General features: G+C 34.2%; 1 protein-coding gene across 1 annotated transcript in view; it reads right to left on the reverse strand.

Moving 5' to 3' along the window:
* The window catches only part of MORC1 (MORC family CW-type zinc finger 1), a 176,424-nt gene that overhangs the window by 49,535 nt on the left and 108,135 nt on the right, over positions 1 to 18,754 (reverse strand). The window contains exons 18-20 of the mRNA XM_049785605.1: positions 13,446 to 13,511; positions 11,254 to 11,499; positions 7,671 to 7,775 (exon numbers count right to left, since the gene is read on the reverse strand). Coding sequence (XP_049641562.1) covers positions 7,671 to 7,775; positions 11,254 to 11,499; positions 13,446 to 13,511 — 417 coding nt within the window. The remainder of the gene's footprint in view (positions 1 to 7,670; positions 7,776 to 11,253; positions 11,500 to 13,445; positions 13,512 to 18,754) is intronic.

The raw sequence follows: 18,754 nt of genomic DNA on the forward strand, positions 1-18,754 counted from the left end.
GCAAATATATTTTTTATTTCCACTTTTATCTTTTTTGGGTGTGTGACTTGTTTCTCTGTTCTTCTCTTTTCACCCCCAAATGCACCGGCAATATAATGAAGCACCATTTCTTCCTGCAAAGGCACACTAAAAAAGGGGAAATTTCAAGTATATAAACAAGCTCTTATCTACTAGGAATAAGAACTCATACTTATTTACAATACAGGGAAATATCCCACCTTGAAAATATGACATGTGAACCCATCTTAGAATCCAGGAGATTAGACACTGACTGTCCAGACTTGAACCCTGAACCCCAGACATAGAAACGACACAGTTCTTCACAACAGCTACAGGAACCAAATCCCATCTGGGACATCCTGAATACTGCTCAAACACCAACACGTGCCAGTTCTAATATGATATCCTGACAATGATAAAATTGGGAGCAAATGGACATAAGAACAGATTATCCTACCTCACCAACTAACGATAAAACAAATTCAGAAGACTTGTCATACTGTGGGCTGTGCAAAAGCCAAGAACATGATCTACAGATGACTGGCTGATAGAACCATGACTGGGCAGTATGTATTCTGGGACCAATAAGAAAGCCCTAGTCTAGGGTTTGTCCTACGATCTGCACAACAACCATGACCTCTAATTCCAGAGACCTGACTGAGGCTATTGCAATTGTATGGGTCTTCTGGAAACATAACGAAAGACAATATCCCAGGCTCCATTTGAGGTTCAGTGCAAGGGCCAAGACCACCAACCACAGAAGACAGATTAAAATGACACTAAGGAAACAGAACTTCTAAAATCACAAAGAAAGACTTCATCATAAGTTCCACTCCTTGGCCTGTGCACAGACTGCGATCTCTAGATATAAAGGTCTGTTTTTATCATCCAGATCGGAGCAGAATTCTTCCATACACCACACAAGCACCAAGCAGAGAGTAAATGAACTTGAAAGGAGTCTATAGATAATCCCATGACAATATATTCCAAGGGTGAAAAAATCCTGTATCTCTTAGGCCAAGGGAATTCCTGTTTCGATTGACCCCAATATTTACTGTGCCTATGCAGGAGGGGAAAAATAAAGAGACAAAAAGCACAAAATAATCTTTTTTTTTCTTTTATCTAGTTTTTGTCAATTTCTTTGTTTCGGGGTGGATATTGTAGGAGTTATCCATTTTTTTTATTTATATATTTACTTTTTCTTTCTTCTTTTCTCTTCTTCCTTTCTGTGCTCTGTCATGTTTTTTATCTCATGACCATGGCAATTATGTGGTGCATATCTTTATTGCTGCAGTGCTTACTGGATATCTTATCTGATACTTCTTTTTGAACTGTTGTGGTGTTTTACCTTCTTTTTTCCCCTTCGTCTTTCAAACCATGGAGGAGAGCCTCTAGAAAGACTCTGCCCATAGTCGGCATAACTGATTTTTACCCCATTTTATTACTTTTCTCTTCCTCAGACAAAAACCACATAACTTGAACTATCTAGTCCCGCCTCCCAATTAGAGGGGGCAGTAATGGAGGTACCAAGACCAAACAGCTATAAGACCACTAAGTAATAAACTAGACACAAAGGGGACCACTCATTCTAGCAGCCCCTGGGGTGAGAGTGGAGGATATGGGAGGCAGGATGGGAGCGGAGGTGGGGGGAGGACAATTCGGTGGTGGGAATTCCCCTGATTCAATGTTAATATGTACCTGGAATATTACTGTGAACTATATGTAAGCCACTATGATTAAAATAAAAAATATATTATTGAAAAAAGATGTCTTTTATGTGGTATATAAAGCATAATGAGTGATGAACAAATAGCCAAAAACATGATACAACCTGAAAACTGTTCTATAGAATTGAAGTTACTATGATGGAGACACTCTGAAACAAAATCGAAGGGACGTGTATGCTTTCCTATTGAGTACTGTGTTGGAAAATGGCACAAATCTCTATCATTAACAGTATTGTAAACCATGGTGACTAAAATAAAATTTCAGTGAATAAGTGATATAAAAAAGGATCCTGGGTTAGTGCTTTTAGTGCTATAGTTACACTGATAACATTGTCTCTTTTAGGGAAATGGAACAGCAGGCTGCTTAAGGAAAACTGAAGTACTCTACACATAGATTATCCACAACTGTCAAATTGTAATGACCCAGATCGTGAAATTGTCATAAGGCACAGCATTAAGTCAGATGTGTTCAACTTAACTGAAGCACTATTTACCTATGAAGTAGATGCAGATGCCATTATTATATTTTTTATGCAACTCTTAATAATTTATCATGAAAGCATCCCTACTAGATGGACTTTTTTTAGTGTATTTAAGAGCCTCAATACTAAAACAATTATATTTGCAAATAAGGCCCAACAAGAATCTCTGAAAATTTACCATCTCATTGTAGGGAGGTGTATGGTATGCCCAGTATACTAGCTAATTGTTCATCCTTACGTGATAACCTATTATACCACTGCCAGTTATGAGTGCCTTTCTTTTTTTAAATGTGAAAGGTACAGTGCTTTAATTAAAGATTGTGTGTGTCCAATTACAGAAGATGAATTAAAACGACACTGAAGAAGCATAACTGCTAGAACCACAAAGAAAGACTTCATAAGCTCCATACCCTGAGCTGCACAGCCACCAAATCTCTAGATACAGAGGTCTGATTTTACCATCCAAGACAAAGCAGGTCTTCCACACACCACAAAAGCAACAAGAGGAGAGTAAATGATCATGCAAGGAGTCTAGAGTTAATCCCATGACTGTATACTTCAGGGGTGGAGAAACCCTGTGTCTCCTAGGTCAAGGGAATTCCCTCTACAATATCCCCAATATCCTACAATATCCCCAATATATTCCCGCCTATGCTGGGGGAAAAAGAAAAGGAAAAAAAAAACAATCATTTTTCCACATGTTTATTTATCAATTGATCGATTTTTTTGACGTCTTTATTTTGGTGTGGAGATTAAGGTTGATGTCTCCAATATTATTTTATTTTGTCTTGTCTTGTCTCTCTCTTTCTTTTTGCACTCGAGCATGATTTGATTTCAGAACTGAGACTATTGTGTGGTGCCTGTCTTTATTGCTGTAGTGTTCACTGGTTATTTAATTTGATATATCTTTCTGTATTGTTGTGGTGTTTCAATTACCTTTTTCACATCCTCACTCAAACTGAGGTTGGAAGCCTCTGGAGGGACTCCGTCCATTTTCAGCGTATTTGACTTTTGACTTCTTTTTTATTTTTTCCTCTTATTTTGTACCCTAATCTATTGCTTCTCTTTCCTTCAAACAAAACCACATACCTCAATTTATCTAGCTCTACCTCTTAAATAGAGGGGGAAACAAGGGAAGGTTCAAAGACCAAACAGATATGTGATCACTAATAGTAAGCCAGACAAAGAGGGGACCACCTACTCTAGCAGCCCGGGGGTGATGGTGGGGTATATGGGTTGTAGAAAAAGAACTGGAATGGGGGAGGACATATTTGGTGATGGGTATTTCCCTGATTCAATGTTAATATGTACCTAAAATACTACTGTGAAAGATACGTAAGCCATTATGGAAAAAAATTGTGTTTTTAATCAGAAACTTTCTTTGACTTACATGTATTATTATTATATCAATTATATTATATGTTATGTTATGTTACTATATTATGTTATGTTAGTTTACCTTATTTATTATGTTAATCAATTTTGTCTCCTGGATAAATTTTTTTTTGTAAGCTGTTCAGGAAAATGGAAAAAATGAAAATAGAATGTGACTTTACTACAAACTTACAACAAAAAATGGTAAAGAATATAAAGTGACAACTCCTAAAATAATTAGTGAGAACTCAGAGAAACTGAACCAGGCAGATATTTCTAGTAAGAATGGGAAATGGGATAGCCACTCTAAAAAGCAAGTTTGAATGATCTCATAAAAGTTAAGCTTACTTACTACATGACCCAGAAATTTTATTGCTAGACATTTATCCAAGAAAAGTTAATATATGTTTACACAAAAACTTAGACATATTTTCATAGCAGTTTCATTTGTAAGAGCTAAAAATATATAATGTTCAAAGGGTAAGTTTTTTTTTTCCCACTTGGCTCCCTGAACTTCCGGCCTCCCAGTTTCTTGAAGCAGTCACTGATAATCTCTTACCAGTCTATATTTTCAAAACCGCGCAGGGGCACAGTATCCATTAATAGTACTCACTATCATTGAATTATGTTTTTATGTATGCAGAATGTCCATTTTGTACTCTGCCCTTTCGCACATACCTACAAAAATCATTTTTCTCTTTAACTCTCTCACCCCCTATCATCATTACTCCACATTTAACCAATTTTGTCTCTTGAATAAATCGTGAATAAATACATATTGAATAAATCTTGAATAAATAAATAAATCTTGAATAAATAAATTTTGTCTCTTGAATAAATAAATCTTGAAAATAAATCTTGAAAATAAAAACTTGAAAATAAAATCTTGAAAATAAATCTTGAAAATAAATCTTGAAAATAAATCTTGAAAATAAAATCTTGAAAATAAATCTTGAAAATAAATCTTGAAAATAAATCTTGAAAATAAATCTTGAAAATAAATCTTAAAAATAAATAAATCTTGAAAATAAATCTTGAATAAATCAATTTTGTCTCTTGAATAAATTCTTACAATAAAAAAAAGATTGTATGTGTGCACAATACCAACACACATAATCACCATAATCAGAAAATAATTAGGACCTAGGAGGTCAGGAGTTAAGATTTTTTTTAAAAAATTTTGATTTTAAGAAAGTAGAGTTAGACAAGCATTCATAAGCAATTACTTCCTACTTGAATTACTATTCACTACAGTAAAACAGATAAATTTATGTGCATCTTTGGATAAAGCATATTTATTCACATTAATTGCCACAAATTTGAAAACAGGTAGTCCTGTTAAGATCACAGTGACACAATATCTCAATCTACACACTTATATACCAACAATATATGAACAGGAGAACTATTATAGAAAAAAGGCAATGGCCATTTTAATATAAATATCATACCTAATTTATGAAAAAGGACCAGCTAAAAGCTTATGCGAATCTTACAGAGGTGCCAAAGAAAGGCAACATGAAAACCTTCAAAGACTTTGAAGATTCTACAGGGTAGATAGTAACTGTTCACAGGAACAGCTATGCCACGTTTCGCTTCAAAGAAGCAAATCAAACTGTCATTATTTACAACACTAGCTGCAGGTTTTTCCTTCTTTCTGGTCTCTAATTAAATCTTGTCTCTTTTGCTTTCGAAAATACTTTGGTTTTCGGGGGTGGGAGTAAAAAAATAAATACTTTGGTTTTTCCTTGTTTTATATCCTGGATTCGGTTCTTTATTGTTAACATGAATTTTTTTTTTCTGTTCTCATTCAAAAATCACTCCTACACCTTCTCATTAGTTCTTTAGAGAACATCTTCAAAGTATTATGGTTAATCTTTTGCTTTCACTTATCTGGAAACAAATTATTATGATCAACTGTCAAATAGATGATGCATTTTCTTTAAATAAAAATGTGCACTGTATTGTAAATCAAAGTGTATAAAAGGAAAAATAAAAGGAAGAGGTAAAAGATAGAGAGAAGAAAAATTTATGTCCTGAGATAGGAAGGGGAAAAGGTATCAGAAAAGGTGAGAAGAGGGGTTGGAGCGATAGCACAGTGATATGGCGTTTGCCTTGCTAGTGGCTGACACAGGATTGATGATGGTTCGATTCCTGGCATCCCAAATTGTCTCCCAAGCCAAGAGCGATTTCTGAGTGCAGAGACAGGAATAACCCCTGAGTGCCTCTGGGTGTGGCCCCCCAAAACAAAATAATAACAAACAAACAGAAAAGGTTAGAGGGAAACTGGGAACAGTGGCAGGAAATGTGCACTAGTCAAGTACATTGTATGACTGTAACTCAATCATGAACAACTTTGTGAAAAATAACAATTGTATTATGAACAAATTGTAACTACAATGTTTAAACTTAAAAAAAAAGGAGTTATAGGGACCAGAGTTATAGCATGGAGATAGGGTGTTTGCCTTGCATGCAGAAGGACAGTGGTTTGAATTCTAGTATCCCATATGGTCTCCCAAGCCTGCCAGGAGTGATTACTGAGCCCAGAGTTAGGAGTAACCCCTGAGTGCTGCCGGGTGAGACCCTAAAACAACAACAACAACAAAACTCTAAAATTATAGTTAATGGATAAAACTGGATGATGCTTTGGAGTATAAAGCAAGAAAGGCAAAGTGGGGATAAAGGAGAAGGAAGATTATTCTCTAAGTGGTCATTGTTTGGGAAGGGGAAATGAGCACGCTGGAGCTGACTGTACTATAATTAAAAATCTCCAAAATAAAAAGTAAATTATGCCTTAATTATTGGTATAATTTATATTTTTTCTCTGTGTTTTTCTTCTGAGGGGTACAAAATTTAGGCTAAAGTCTGAAGGCATTGTATGTTCTTTATTGGCTCATTTGTAATGAAAACCTAGTCCACAGTTCCAATTAACACTTGTGATACCTTACCTGAATGGCATGTGCAATGAAACCAGCCCAGATTTAAATATTTTGTTTACATTCTCATATCAGAAAATTGCAGTTATCAAGATGAATACAGTTACTGTTCTCCAAGTTAAATTTTAGTTATAATTTTCTAGGTAATCAAGGTAAAAATAGAACCTTCATGGATAAAAAAATTCATATTACAATAAAGAAAATATCCAATAGGACATTTTCCTGACATAAAATTCTTGCATATAAATTAATTTTTAGTACAACACAAACATAAATTAACAGTATCTTAATGTATCTTCACATGTCAAACATTCCACATACGGCCAGGATTTGAGATAATACTTTGTAAATATCAAGACCTTTCAGAATTAATTCAATGAAACAAGGCAGCCTAGTGAGGTCTATGAAAGATAAACTGAACTTTGATCTTTACTACTAAATAAGAATTAGGAATACCTAGTAGTAGAGAATAGGAAAAATATGTTAATAGTTTTATTTATTTATTTATTTATTTAGTTAGGTGTTAGAGTCACATCTGGTGGTATTTAGGGATAATTCCTGGCTCTGAACTCAGGAATCATTCTTGTTGGTATTCAGGGGACCATATAGGATGCTGGAAATAGTATACAGGTCAACTGCATGCAAGGCAAGCACTTAACCCACTATATTATCTCTCTTGCCCATGTTCATATTAGCTCATAGGCTAATTTGCCAATCTAAAATTATATTTTATGGTAAAAGTCTATATTATGAATGGTAAAAGATTTCATGTGCTCTGGATTTGCATATGCAGGTTACAAGATATTCTTCAAGTTTTTTAGACATGTATAAATGTTTCTAGAGGAATTTATAAAATGTATATTTGATATATTTATGAAATGTTAAACCCTTCTCATCCAATAAATGAAATAGAAAACAGCACAAGTTACAGATCAGGAGGTATGAATTCCTTCTATATATTTTCATATATTTATGTTACATTGGAAAAGTAACTAATGTTCCTGAGTTTAATTTTTCACCTCAAATTAGCGTATTCAGCAAATAATCCGGTGGCTTTGAAGCATTAATGTGAAATGCTTCTTGGATTCCTCTAATCTTTGGGATTGTAAATAAATCTCAAACTGTCACTTAGTCAGTAAACTTTATCTCACCAGGATTACATCTGGATAGCCGATGCTGTCTTTAACTTCAATCAAAGCTGTACAGTCCTGCTCAAGGTTTTGATTCTGCTTCATGTTCATTTCCCCTGAAGGAGCCTACAGCACAGTATTATAAAAAAAAAAATACAAGGATTAGTAGCAATCAATAATATACATTAACTCACCTCATTCTTTCCTTCATTTGGCTCTTATTAATGATAGACTTTTATATTATAAATTATAACTAGTTAAATTTCAATTTATGGCCTCCAAGAAGTATACGATTTTGAAAGAAAAAAATAAAGATTATTTGTATGTAATGATTTCAAAAATCATAAGGTGAATTAAATGTATAATTATTGCTATAAGCCATTGTTTTTAAGAATTAGTCAAGGTGTTTTAGCACTTTTTTTTTTTTTTTTTGGTTTTTGGGCCACACCCGGTAACGCTCAGGGGTTACTCCTGGCTATGTGCTCAGAAGTTGCTCCTGGCTTGGGGGACCATATGGGACACCGGGGGATCGAACCGCGGTCCGTCCAAGGCTAGCGCAGGCAAGGCAGGCACCTTACCTTTAGTGCCACCGCCCGGCCTCGTTTTAGCACTTTTCAAAGGATCTACATCAATAACTATTAACTTGCTAAATAAATAACATCTTGTATGGATATACAAATATATATATATATATATACATGCTGTTCTTTGAAACAGCTGTTGTCATTGGGAGAAATAAGATATACATTTATTTCAAAACATGTATATTGGCCTTCTCTCATGTATTTTGAATTTAATAGATACTACACTCTGAGTTGATATTTGCATCAAAAGAATATTCTTACACTTAAAAAGGCAACAAATCATTAGAATGAATGGTGTATAACTCAGGGAACTGTCTCCTTTGATTATAATGGCCAGAAGCAGATGGTTGTATTTTTTTAACGGTAGCTTCTTTAGGTCAGGGCTGGCTGTATTCTCTATGTCCTCAGCATATGACAAAGAATATGTACTTGATATTTTGTAAAATAAATTAACAAAGGATATTGAAGGAGTACTAAGGTGTTAAGTTGAAATGTGTAGGAGATGACAGTAACTATATTGTTTCTGTCAGTACCATTTTTAAGAGATAAGAAAAGAAAACCTTGTAAAAAAATAGAAGGGTGTGAAAAACATTCTCTGTAAAGAATAGCTAAATTAATTTACTATTAATGTTAACTAACATTAACATATAATTTCTATAACTTTGAATAACAGTAAATGAATAAATAACAGTGTATTATTTATTAAGCATAGTCTTTATTGTTATTGGAATAGACAAGATTTATTTAAAGCATATACGCCTGCATAATTTTACCTACTTAGGTTAATAATGATATTAACCACATTGCCTTTGCATTCTCTATTTAGTAACCCTAGTATGTCTATTTGATAGAGGATTCAAACTTCACAATAATCAACACTCATGGAATGGTAAGCTAACTTCATTGCATTCTGTTCTCTATTAAGCTTTTATCATACTCAGTCAAAGCAAACATTTCAAGAAAAACTACTTTTCTTGAAGACTTTCAATAGTTTTTCCTTATTTTCAGGATAAATGCAATCCCCCTTATCAGAGTCTGTAAGACCCTTGTGGTTCTGGACCCTCCCTATTCCTATTTCATGCAACAGCTCCTTTCAATTTCTCAATGTCTAGCTTTTTTGTCTTCCCAGTTTCTTCATACTTAATGCTTCCTTTTTAGCAAATAATGATTGCACTGTGTTGACGGATTCTTTTTCTCTTTTTGCTGATGTTATTGAAAATCAATTCTAAAATTTGTTTTTCTTCTGAGATTTCTCCACTCTGATAAAGTTGAATTTGTAGAAGATGTGCTACTTGTCATAAAAAGTGTACTAGCAGAGTTTATGTTTTTCTGTCTAATTAGTGAGTCATTTGCCTCAATTACTTAGCTGTAAGTTTAATGGGGCAGGGACCATTAAAAGTCATGGAGACTACCTTGTAGCTGCTGCTATATAGAATAGCACACAATAGGTGATTATATTTTTGAATGTAAGTGAATCTATATTTAAAGACTAAGATGTATTATTCTAAGACATGAGCATACTTCAGCTTTGTATCATGTGTATATTTTTGGAGCATACAACCTGTTCATAACATAAGCAAGAATAGTTCAAATATTGAAATTGCACAGTTAATAAGTAAAACTAGGGTTAAAGGGGGGTAGGCCTACAAGTGCTTACTTACATGCAGTATTTGAATGAATAACTGCTGAACATAGATTTTACAATCAAATACAGGATATGATTCAAATAATATCCTAAAAATTACAGTTAGATTTAGAAAGTTGTAAGACCCAGACTGTAAAAGTATTGGAAACTAGGTTTCAAATATATCAGGATAATGAGTTACCCAAAATTAGAATGAGAAAATACTGCTTTGGGAGGTAATGAGTCTCCATCACAAAAGATTTTCTAAAAGAGTCTATACACTGTTGCCAAAAATATCACAAAAGAAAGGGTAAAATATTTCTGTAATCTATTATTCAGGATAAATCCATTTGAATGAACTAAGCCTAGAATATCTTGTGTTGCATAATGTTGAACACACTGTCTCACACAAAGGACAGAACTTTAGAAGATAATTGCTGATGAAATTAGTTGATTCCTTTCAGAGCCAATGGTAACTCATTATTTTTCAGATGGGCTCGCATTCACATTTTAAGGGCAAATATTTAATTTTGAATAACACTGAAAGGCACCTAGAGTTAAATTTGATCAACACAATAATCCAGGAAATAAATTTTGGCCTATAAAAGATTTAAATAGTTGTAAGACAATTTATGTCATCATTTAGCACTGATCTAGACAGGACAAATGCTCGCTCAGTTGCAAGGAATGTTACTGTTATTAATTTAATCTGAAGCCATATTCTCAAAATCAATATGGTGAAAGTCAATATGCAGTTGTTCTTCAAAAAGTATCAAATTTGAAGTCAAATATACAGTCAAATAGACAGCACCATTACCTTGCAAGAGGCCAACCTGGGTTCAATCCTTGGCAGCCATATGGCCTCAATCCCTGCCAGGAGTAATTTCTAAGTACAGAGTAAGAAATAAACCCTAAGCACCTCCAGGTATGTTTTAAAACAAAAAAACAATAGCAACAAATAACAATTCATCTGGATACTGAAATTGTAGTTTCTTTGTTAACTTTAGTCTGAGTACTTAGTTACATTTTCAACAATTAATACATTAAAATATCTCGGAATTTAAGACTACAGAAATAAATATCTACACTAAATATGTCTAAGCTTTTTTCTTTAAAATATTAGATGAAAAATCCTCAACATTACATGTCTATCTTATCACTTAAATACAAATTAAAAATCCTTTTATCATCCAGGCAGGAAAAAGATGATGATACTCTGATGATCTGTTTATAGTCACAATTTTTTTTTCTCCAAAGAAAGAACACAGGAGGGAAAAAAGGAGGAGGAGGAGGAGGAGAAAAATGGGGCTTGGTCCATGAAACTCAGCTGAAAACACTTTCTGCTACTTATGGATCAAGTGACTCACGACTTCGTGAATAAGAAAGAAAACGACACCTGGTATCTCTTAGCTAGTTTGACATTTTCTGATTCAGTTGCTGGGTGCTTTGGCTGTTGAAATTTCACTTTCTTCAACACAGACATCTTCATTATATTAGTCTCTGAGACATATTCTTTATCAGAGTGTGTCCCTTCTGCATTTCTTTTCCAGCCTCTATTACTGACAGACAATTCGTTGGATGCAAGGGAGTCAAGCTTCAAGTCTTGGTCTAAAGGCCGGGTTTTCTGAGTTTTCATATTTTCCTTGAATAATAAAGAACACATTTTAGTAATTAGACTGATTTTTATAATTATCAGTTCTCTCCTAACCTTAAATATTAGGTTAAATTTAACACTAATATTTGTAAAAGAAGCTTTGGAAACAGACTTTGAAAAATGTACAATGCCATATGGCTTACTGAGAATTAACAAAGACAGACAGTCAGAAATCTTACATCCATGTGATACGCAGGAAAGCTCAAAATGAGGCCATATTTTGCTTCTTGACACCTCCCATTCCAAGGAAGATTTTCTTGTCTATCTGCCTGCTGCAAATTTATCAGCAATCTATTTGTTAAAAGCTGGTTGAGTTTTATTCATGCCATTAAGAAATGTAAATAGCTAAAGTAATAAATTTTTAGTTTTGTATGTGTGATTTACATAGCTGAAAATTCTCAAAGCATTCAAAAATATACCCACTAAATTTAAAATGTTCAATAATTTTAAAGAATAAACCTAAACATAATAACATAATATTTCAGAAGTATAAGAAACTGTAGAAAATAAGTGATTTCTTTATTATTATTATTATTATTATTATTACTATTATTATTATTGGCTTTTGGGTCACACCTGGCAGCACTCAGGGGTTACTCCTGGCTCTCTGCTCAGAAATTTCTCCTGGTAGGCTTGGGGGACCATATAGGATGCCAGGATTCCAGCCACCATCCTTCTTCATGCAAGGCAAATGCCTTACTTCCATGCTATCTCTCTGGCCCCCAACAAGTGATTTCTAAATAAATTCACAGAATTATTCAACAACTCACCTTCCAACTACATTAATATAAATTAATATTTTTGAAATACAGTAAATTGAAAATAATCTATATTAAAATAGATTAAAATCTAATAAAATTTATATTAAAATATTTTAGAAGTCATCACCTTTGAGCCTGAATTAGAGTGGTAACTTAATTTTTTATGCATATCTTATTTTCTAAGTCTTTTCTTAATAAGCATGTATTACTCTAGTGAGAAAACTAAGACATGGCCAGAGAGATAGTACAAGAATTTTGACACCTCCCATGCACAGAGTCAAAAATCAAACATAATCTCCAACTACCACCAGGAATGTCTACTGAGTACAAAGCCAGAACTAAACTCAGCACAGAATGATTCCCAAAGAGAAATATAAAAATAAATAAACAATAAGTAAAATGTTTAAAATGAAACATTACTTCTTACTTCCTAGGCACCTGTCTGAAGAATATAAAAACACTCATATGACAAGGTTATATGCACTTCTGTATTTATGGCAAGACTATTCACTATTTACTATAGCCAAGATAAGAGGCAAGATAAGACTCTTATGGGTTAAGTGGATTAAGAAAATATAGTGTTGCATAGATACAGACACACACATTCACACACAATGGAATGATATTCAATTATTAGAAAAGATAAAAATTTGCAATTTGCGGCCATGAAATAACTCACAGAAAGAAAGAGAAATAAATACCAGGCAATCTTAGTCATATATGGGTTATATAAAAAAAAAGGCAAGAGGAAACACAAAACCAATCCAAATCTCACCCTTGAATCTAACCACAATTTTAAAATAGTCAGAGGAGAAGGGGATGTGGGGAGGGGAAGAATGGAGTGAACTTAATAAATGGAGCTGGGGAAAGTTTTGCAAGTTGGCTGTGGGCCAAGTGGGGCCACTTTTATTTTAAATGGATATATAAAAAGCACTCTGAACCATATGAAGATGTAAACTAATTGTTTTTATAAATATAGATATAAATATCTGCTGTGAGTTAATTAATCATGGTGACATTTGGTCTTAGTAACAATTATCCTTCAAATAGTAAACATTCTGTTTATGACTGAAACCCAACTACAATCATGCTTGTAATCATAGTGCTTAAATAAAGATTTTATAAAAAAAAAAAGTAAACATGACATAAATAGCACAACTCAAAATCACTTACCTTAGGAGATGAAGTTTGGCAAGTGGCAGTGAACTCAGAGATTCTACTTGTTGGTATAAACTGAGACTTTCATAGAAAAAAAATGAAACAAATGTAAATAACAATACTTTTTATGGAATATTATTAAAATTAAATATTCTTTCGTTCTTAAGAGGAATCCAGACACTCAGACAGAAAACTCCCCTTGCTTTTGTGAATAACATACTCCAAAGTCTTTCCTTTGTTTAAGGTCAGTTCTCTTTGCTGAACATTTCTACAAAGTAGATGACTCACATAGATTTTCAAGTGGTACCCTTTCCTTTTCTTGATCTCCGAATGCACCTATGGGGCATCTGATTTTCAAGTGGTACCCTTTCCTTTTCTTGATCTCCAAATGCACCTATGGGGCATCTGGTAAATTGCAAGTATGCTCGACACAGTCTTCCCAAGTGGAATTCTTTATTTTGTTCAAAGTTTTGCATTAACCTCAAGTTATGAGCTTTCTCAAAAAACTTTATCATCATAGGCTGGATCAATAGTTTTATAGCTAGGGCATTTCCCTTGCATGTGGTAGATGTAGGTCTGATTCTAGACATCCCATAGGTCCCCTAAATCCACCAGAAATATCTCTCAGTGCAAAACTAGTATCAACTCCTGTGCACCAATGGATGTAACCCCCAAAAGGAAATAAAACAAAACAAAACTAAAATCATCCTTAAGTGGAATTATCCTGAAAACTCATTTTTTTTTCTTTTTAGTTCAGTCTTCTTAGACATGTTACTTTCTGGTTTTGGTTTTGGTTTTGGTTTTTTGGGCCACACCTGGCATTGCTCAAGGGTTACTCCTGGCTGTCTGCTCAGAAATAGCTCCTGGCAGGCACGGGGGACCATACGGGACACCGGGATTCGAACCAACCACCATTGGTCCTGGATCGGCTGCTTGCAAGGCAAACGCCACTGTGCTATCTCTCCAGGCCCGACATGTTACTTTCTTTCTTAAAAGGAAAAAATGAAGTGATAGTACAATGAACTTCTCAAATTTGGATATATGTGAACAGAAACAAAAACCTTTAAGAATGATTGGTGCCAAAGGCTTTTATCCTGAATTTTTAATTTGTGTGGTATGTGGCCTGGCATCAGAAATTTTAGCTTTAAGTGGTTGTAATATACAACAGAGAACCACTAACAATAATATCCTATTTTGGTAGTGCCCAGCATATAGACTTATATAGAAACTATTCAACTTAAGTTCATTCATCGGAACTACTTTTTATAGTGAATGCATTCATCACATTCAAACCAGAAGTACACACATACTTTCTCCTCATGCTCAGTAAAACTCTTGTTTAGCTATAAACTATTTTAATGGGTGTGTCATGATATCTCAGCTTTCTGTTCAAGGGTTACCCCAAGAACTGCTTAGTGGGCCATAGAAACCTGGTATTGAATATGGGCCTCCACATGTAAAGCATATAAATTATCCATTTGAAATATTTCTCCATCCCAGTACTACCTTTCTGACCATTTTTTTAAAAATCAGATTTTTAAAAATTGTTTATGACTATTTTGAATGATTCCCTTATACTTTGGGTGTTAATTCTATATAATATTCTTATTTTCAACTGTTTTCTCCCTCTTGGTAAACTGTCTTTTCATTTTATAAATCATTTCCCTTCCTGTGTGGAAGCTTCTTAGTTTGCTTGCAGTCCCGCATGATCATTTAAGTTTCTGTTATCTTAGCTTTTGGTATCAAATCTAAATATTCATCAAAAAGACCAATGCTAGGAGTTTACCTTTGATTCTTTCCTCTTGAAATTTTAAAGTTTCAGGCTTTGCATTGAAGTCATTAATGCTCTTTGAATTGATGTTTGTGTGTAGTGTAAGATAGTAGATATTTCATTCTTTTATATGTGACTGCAACAACTGTCCATCAACATTCATTGAGAGACTTTTATTGCTCCATCTTACCCTCTGAGATAAACCTTAAGCACAAAGAGGTGTGAGTCATCCCACACACAATGAAAGACATGATTTTAGCTACATGTATTTGGCAGATATTATTCCTCACATTGAATGAGTTTTCTTCTGCTTGTAACTTGCCAAAAATCTTACTTAAAAAGATAATGTTTCCTTTTTATTATTTACATGTACTAATTTTTTCTAGCAAAATACGTATGTTTTATTTTGATAATTGAATGTCCTTTTATTCTTTGAGTATTTTGTTTATAACTCTTTACAAGTAAGTTATTTCTAAAACATGTAAGGTTTTCCAAGAAAAGTTATTTTACCAGTTTTTTTATAGGAAGGATAGGTAAAAAGGGTTAGATTTGGGGCAAGTGCTTTCTTTTTTTTTTTCAGACACACCCCCATGATAAACCTATTATCTCTACAAAAACTTCTGAGGGTTTGAGACACTTTATTATGTATCCCACATCTACTTTTGTGAACCAAAGGAAATCCATACGGTTCCTGTTGCCTCCTGCTTTTCTCAAGCTAATAATATCTAGAACTAAGTAATAACTCGAACTTTTCTTTCAAATGTAGTTTTTTTTTTTATTATTTTGGGCCACACCCAGTGATGCTCAGCTGTTACTCCTGGCTATGTGCTCAGAAATCATTCCTGGCTTGGGCGACTATATGTGACTATGGATGACCAAACCACAGTCCTTCCTGGATCAGCAGCATGCAAGGCAAACCCCCTACTACTTCACCATCGCTTCAGCCCCTCAAATGTAAATTCTTCAGCAAGTGCCTCTCTATTAATTCTTTTTACATCCCATTTGCTTTTTGTTTGTTTGTTTGTTTGTTTGTTTAGGATCCATACCAGTGGTGCTCAGGGCTTACTTCTGGCTCTGTGTTCAAGGATTACTCCTGCAGTGTTCAAGAACCAGAGAGTTTCAGGGATCAAATCCAGGCAAATGTGGGTCAGACAACCAACCTCTCTACTGGTCTGTCTACTCGTCTCTCTGGTCTCTTCAACATCTTGCTACATTTCTTTTCCTTTCATCTCATAGAATTCTCATATTAGTTTAATAGCTTTGAGGATTCTTCGATCTATAAATGTATATATCTTCTAATTGGATTGAATTTGTGTTTGAATTTTGTTTTGTTTTCTTTTTTCTTGATGCTCTTAAAACTATCTATTAAAAAGTATGAGAAGATGCTAAATCCATAAGCCATATTTATATCAGAAACCTCTATAAAATGTTTAGCTCCCTATTAAAAAAGGTATATATCACCCTGTTTTATAGTTAGCATTTGTGTCTATCTCAATAGATTGTAAATTCCCAAACTCATTTTTTTATCTGTAGCACCTTGCATAATGTTTAGCACTTTATATATCCTCAATAAAGTGTTGATTGGCAGGAAAAACAGATATTCCCTGAGTGTATTACTCATCTCTTACATCGTTGAAACACTGCCACAAATCTATTCTGTATTCTTACTGTGACTATTTCTCTACTACCTGTCAGATATTATCAGATATTTCTGAAGCTTTATATCAATTGCTAGTATATGTCATTTCTTTTAGTGACTGTTACCCAGAGATAAACCTGATCCTGATGTAGCAAAATAGATTGAACCTAGTCAGTAATACTCTATTACATATAATTTTTTATAACTAAACTTATATCATTTTGAATCATAACCTTTGAAATTAGCTCAGAAATAAATTCTGCTACGCAGTAATATTGTGTAATGACTTGTTCCGAGTCACATCCATAAACTAAAATTGTAAATACAACATTCTAGGAGGCAAAAATTTCTCGACTGCATTTTGAATAGAGAAACATCAATAAAGACATTAAAACACAACGTTTTACAGCAATACAAAAGCCGATACCAGACAGTGAAATCACCTCTGGTAATTACTGGATAAAGGCAGAATTCATTCATAACTGGAAGAACACACAGCAAGAAACGGAGAAAGAAAAACTGAGACAGAGTTACATAATGGAGCCTGAGAAAGAAGTCTATAGTCTAGAATGTTTGCTTTGTATGCAGGAGGGCCCAGATTTGATCTCTGGCACCACACGGTTCGCAGAGCATTATCAAGAGCAGCAAGCAAAGATTGAGTAGTGCTTGCGTACTGCTGGGTCTGGCCAAATACAAAGAAAGAAAGTTTCACTAGCCACCCTTTCCTTTTACTTCCACACTCAAAAACAGTCAATAAATAATTTATCATAATTACAGCAAAGTGATATGTTAGAATAGTAAATTTCTGTCTCTATTCACCTTTGGAAAAGCCCACGTTATCTCTTGAGCATGCTTCTCTCTCTCTCCTCTCTTTTTCCTCACTCCTCTCTCCTCTCTCTCTTTCTCATCCCTTTATTAGAATTTCTTAGCAAAATTCGTTTTATGAAAAAAATAGAAGTACAGAAAAATATTGGGTCCCGTTATTCCATACAACATAGCTCTGTTTACCTCCTTTTTAAAAATTTATTATTCTTGCCTTAACTTTATAACTATAAGGGTTGACTGGGTCAGTTTATACATCTCATTCTATATATTGAAAATTACCTACTTCTAAGTCAGAAAGATTAGTAAAAGGGTTAAAAACTCATTGTTTATAATCAATTTTACCTAAATAAAAATTACAATTGAGTGCAATCTTTATTAAAATTCCAAAGACCTGCAAAGGAATAAAACTCCTAAATGTATTTGTGCTGGTTTCCTTTGCTTGGCAGACACTTGGGGGCCTCCCCAGGCATCCCCTGACGGCTTGCCTCAGCTGAGGTGAGTGTTTGGGGGCCGGAGCGCAGCCGCTCCGCTGCGCTTCGCGGCCGCGCACTCCACCTCGCCAATGAGTACCACCACAACACGTAGAAAAACCCACAGCGTAAGCGAGACAATGGGGAGACTACGCAGACCAACTTCAACCATAGAGAATGAAGATGGAAACTCTGATGACCCAACAACGACCAACTACCTAAGCAGTCTTTCAGAAATGGAGTTTAGAGACGAAATATGGAGGTTGCTAACAGATATCAAAGAAAGTATAAATCAGAGCACTAATAAAAATCAAGAGAATATGAAGATAGAAATCAGAAAACTCCAAACTGAAATATCAGATCAGATAACAGGTCTGAAAAACTCAATAGACGAATTGAAGAACATAATGGATGAGTTTTCCAACAGGTTAACAGCAGCTGAGGATAGAATTAGTGCTTTAGAAGACGAGATGCATAACAACTTTACACAGCAGAAGAGATTAGAAAAAAGCCTCAAATCAAATGATCAGACAATGGAAAATTTACTCAAAGAATATGAGAAGATGAAAATAGAAGTCTTTGATAAGCTCAACAGAAACAACTTCAGAATCATTGGAGT

This window comes from Suncus etruscus, chromosome 13 (assembly GCF_024139225.1).
Source record: "Suncus etruscus isolate mSunEtr1 chromosome 13, mSunEtr1.pri.cur, whole genome shotgun sequence".
Lineage (NCBI taxonomy): Eukaryota > Metazoa > Chordata > Mammalia > Eulipotyphla > Soricidae > Suncus > Suncus etruscus.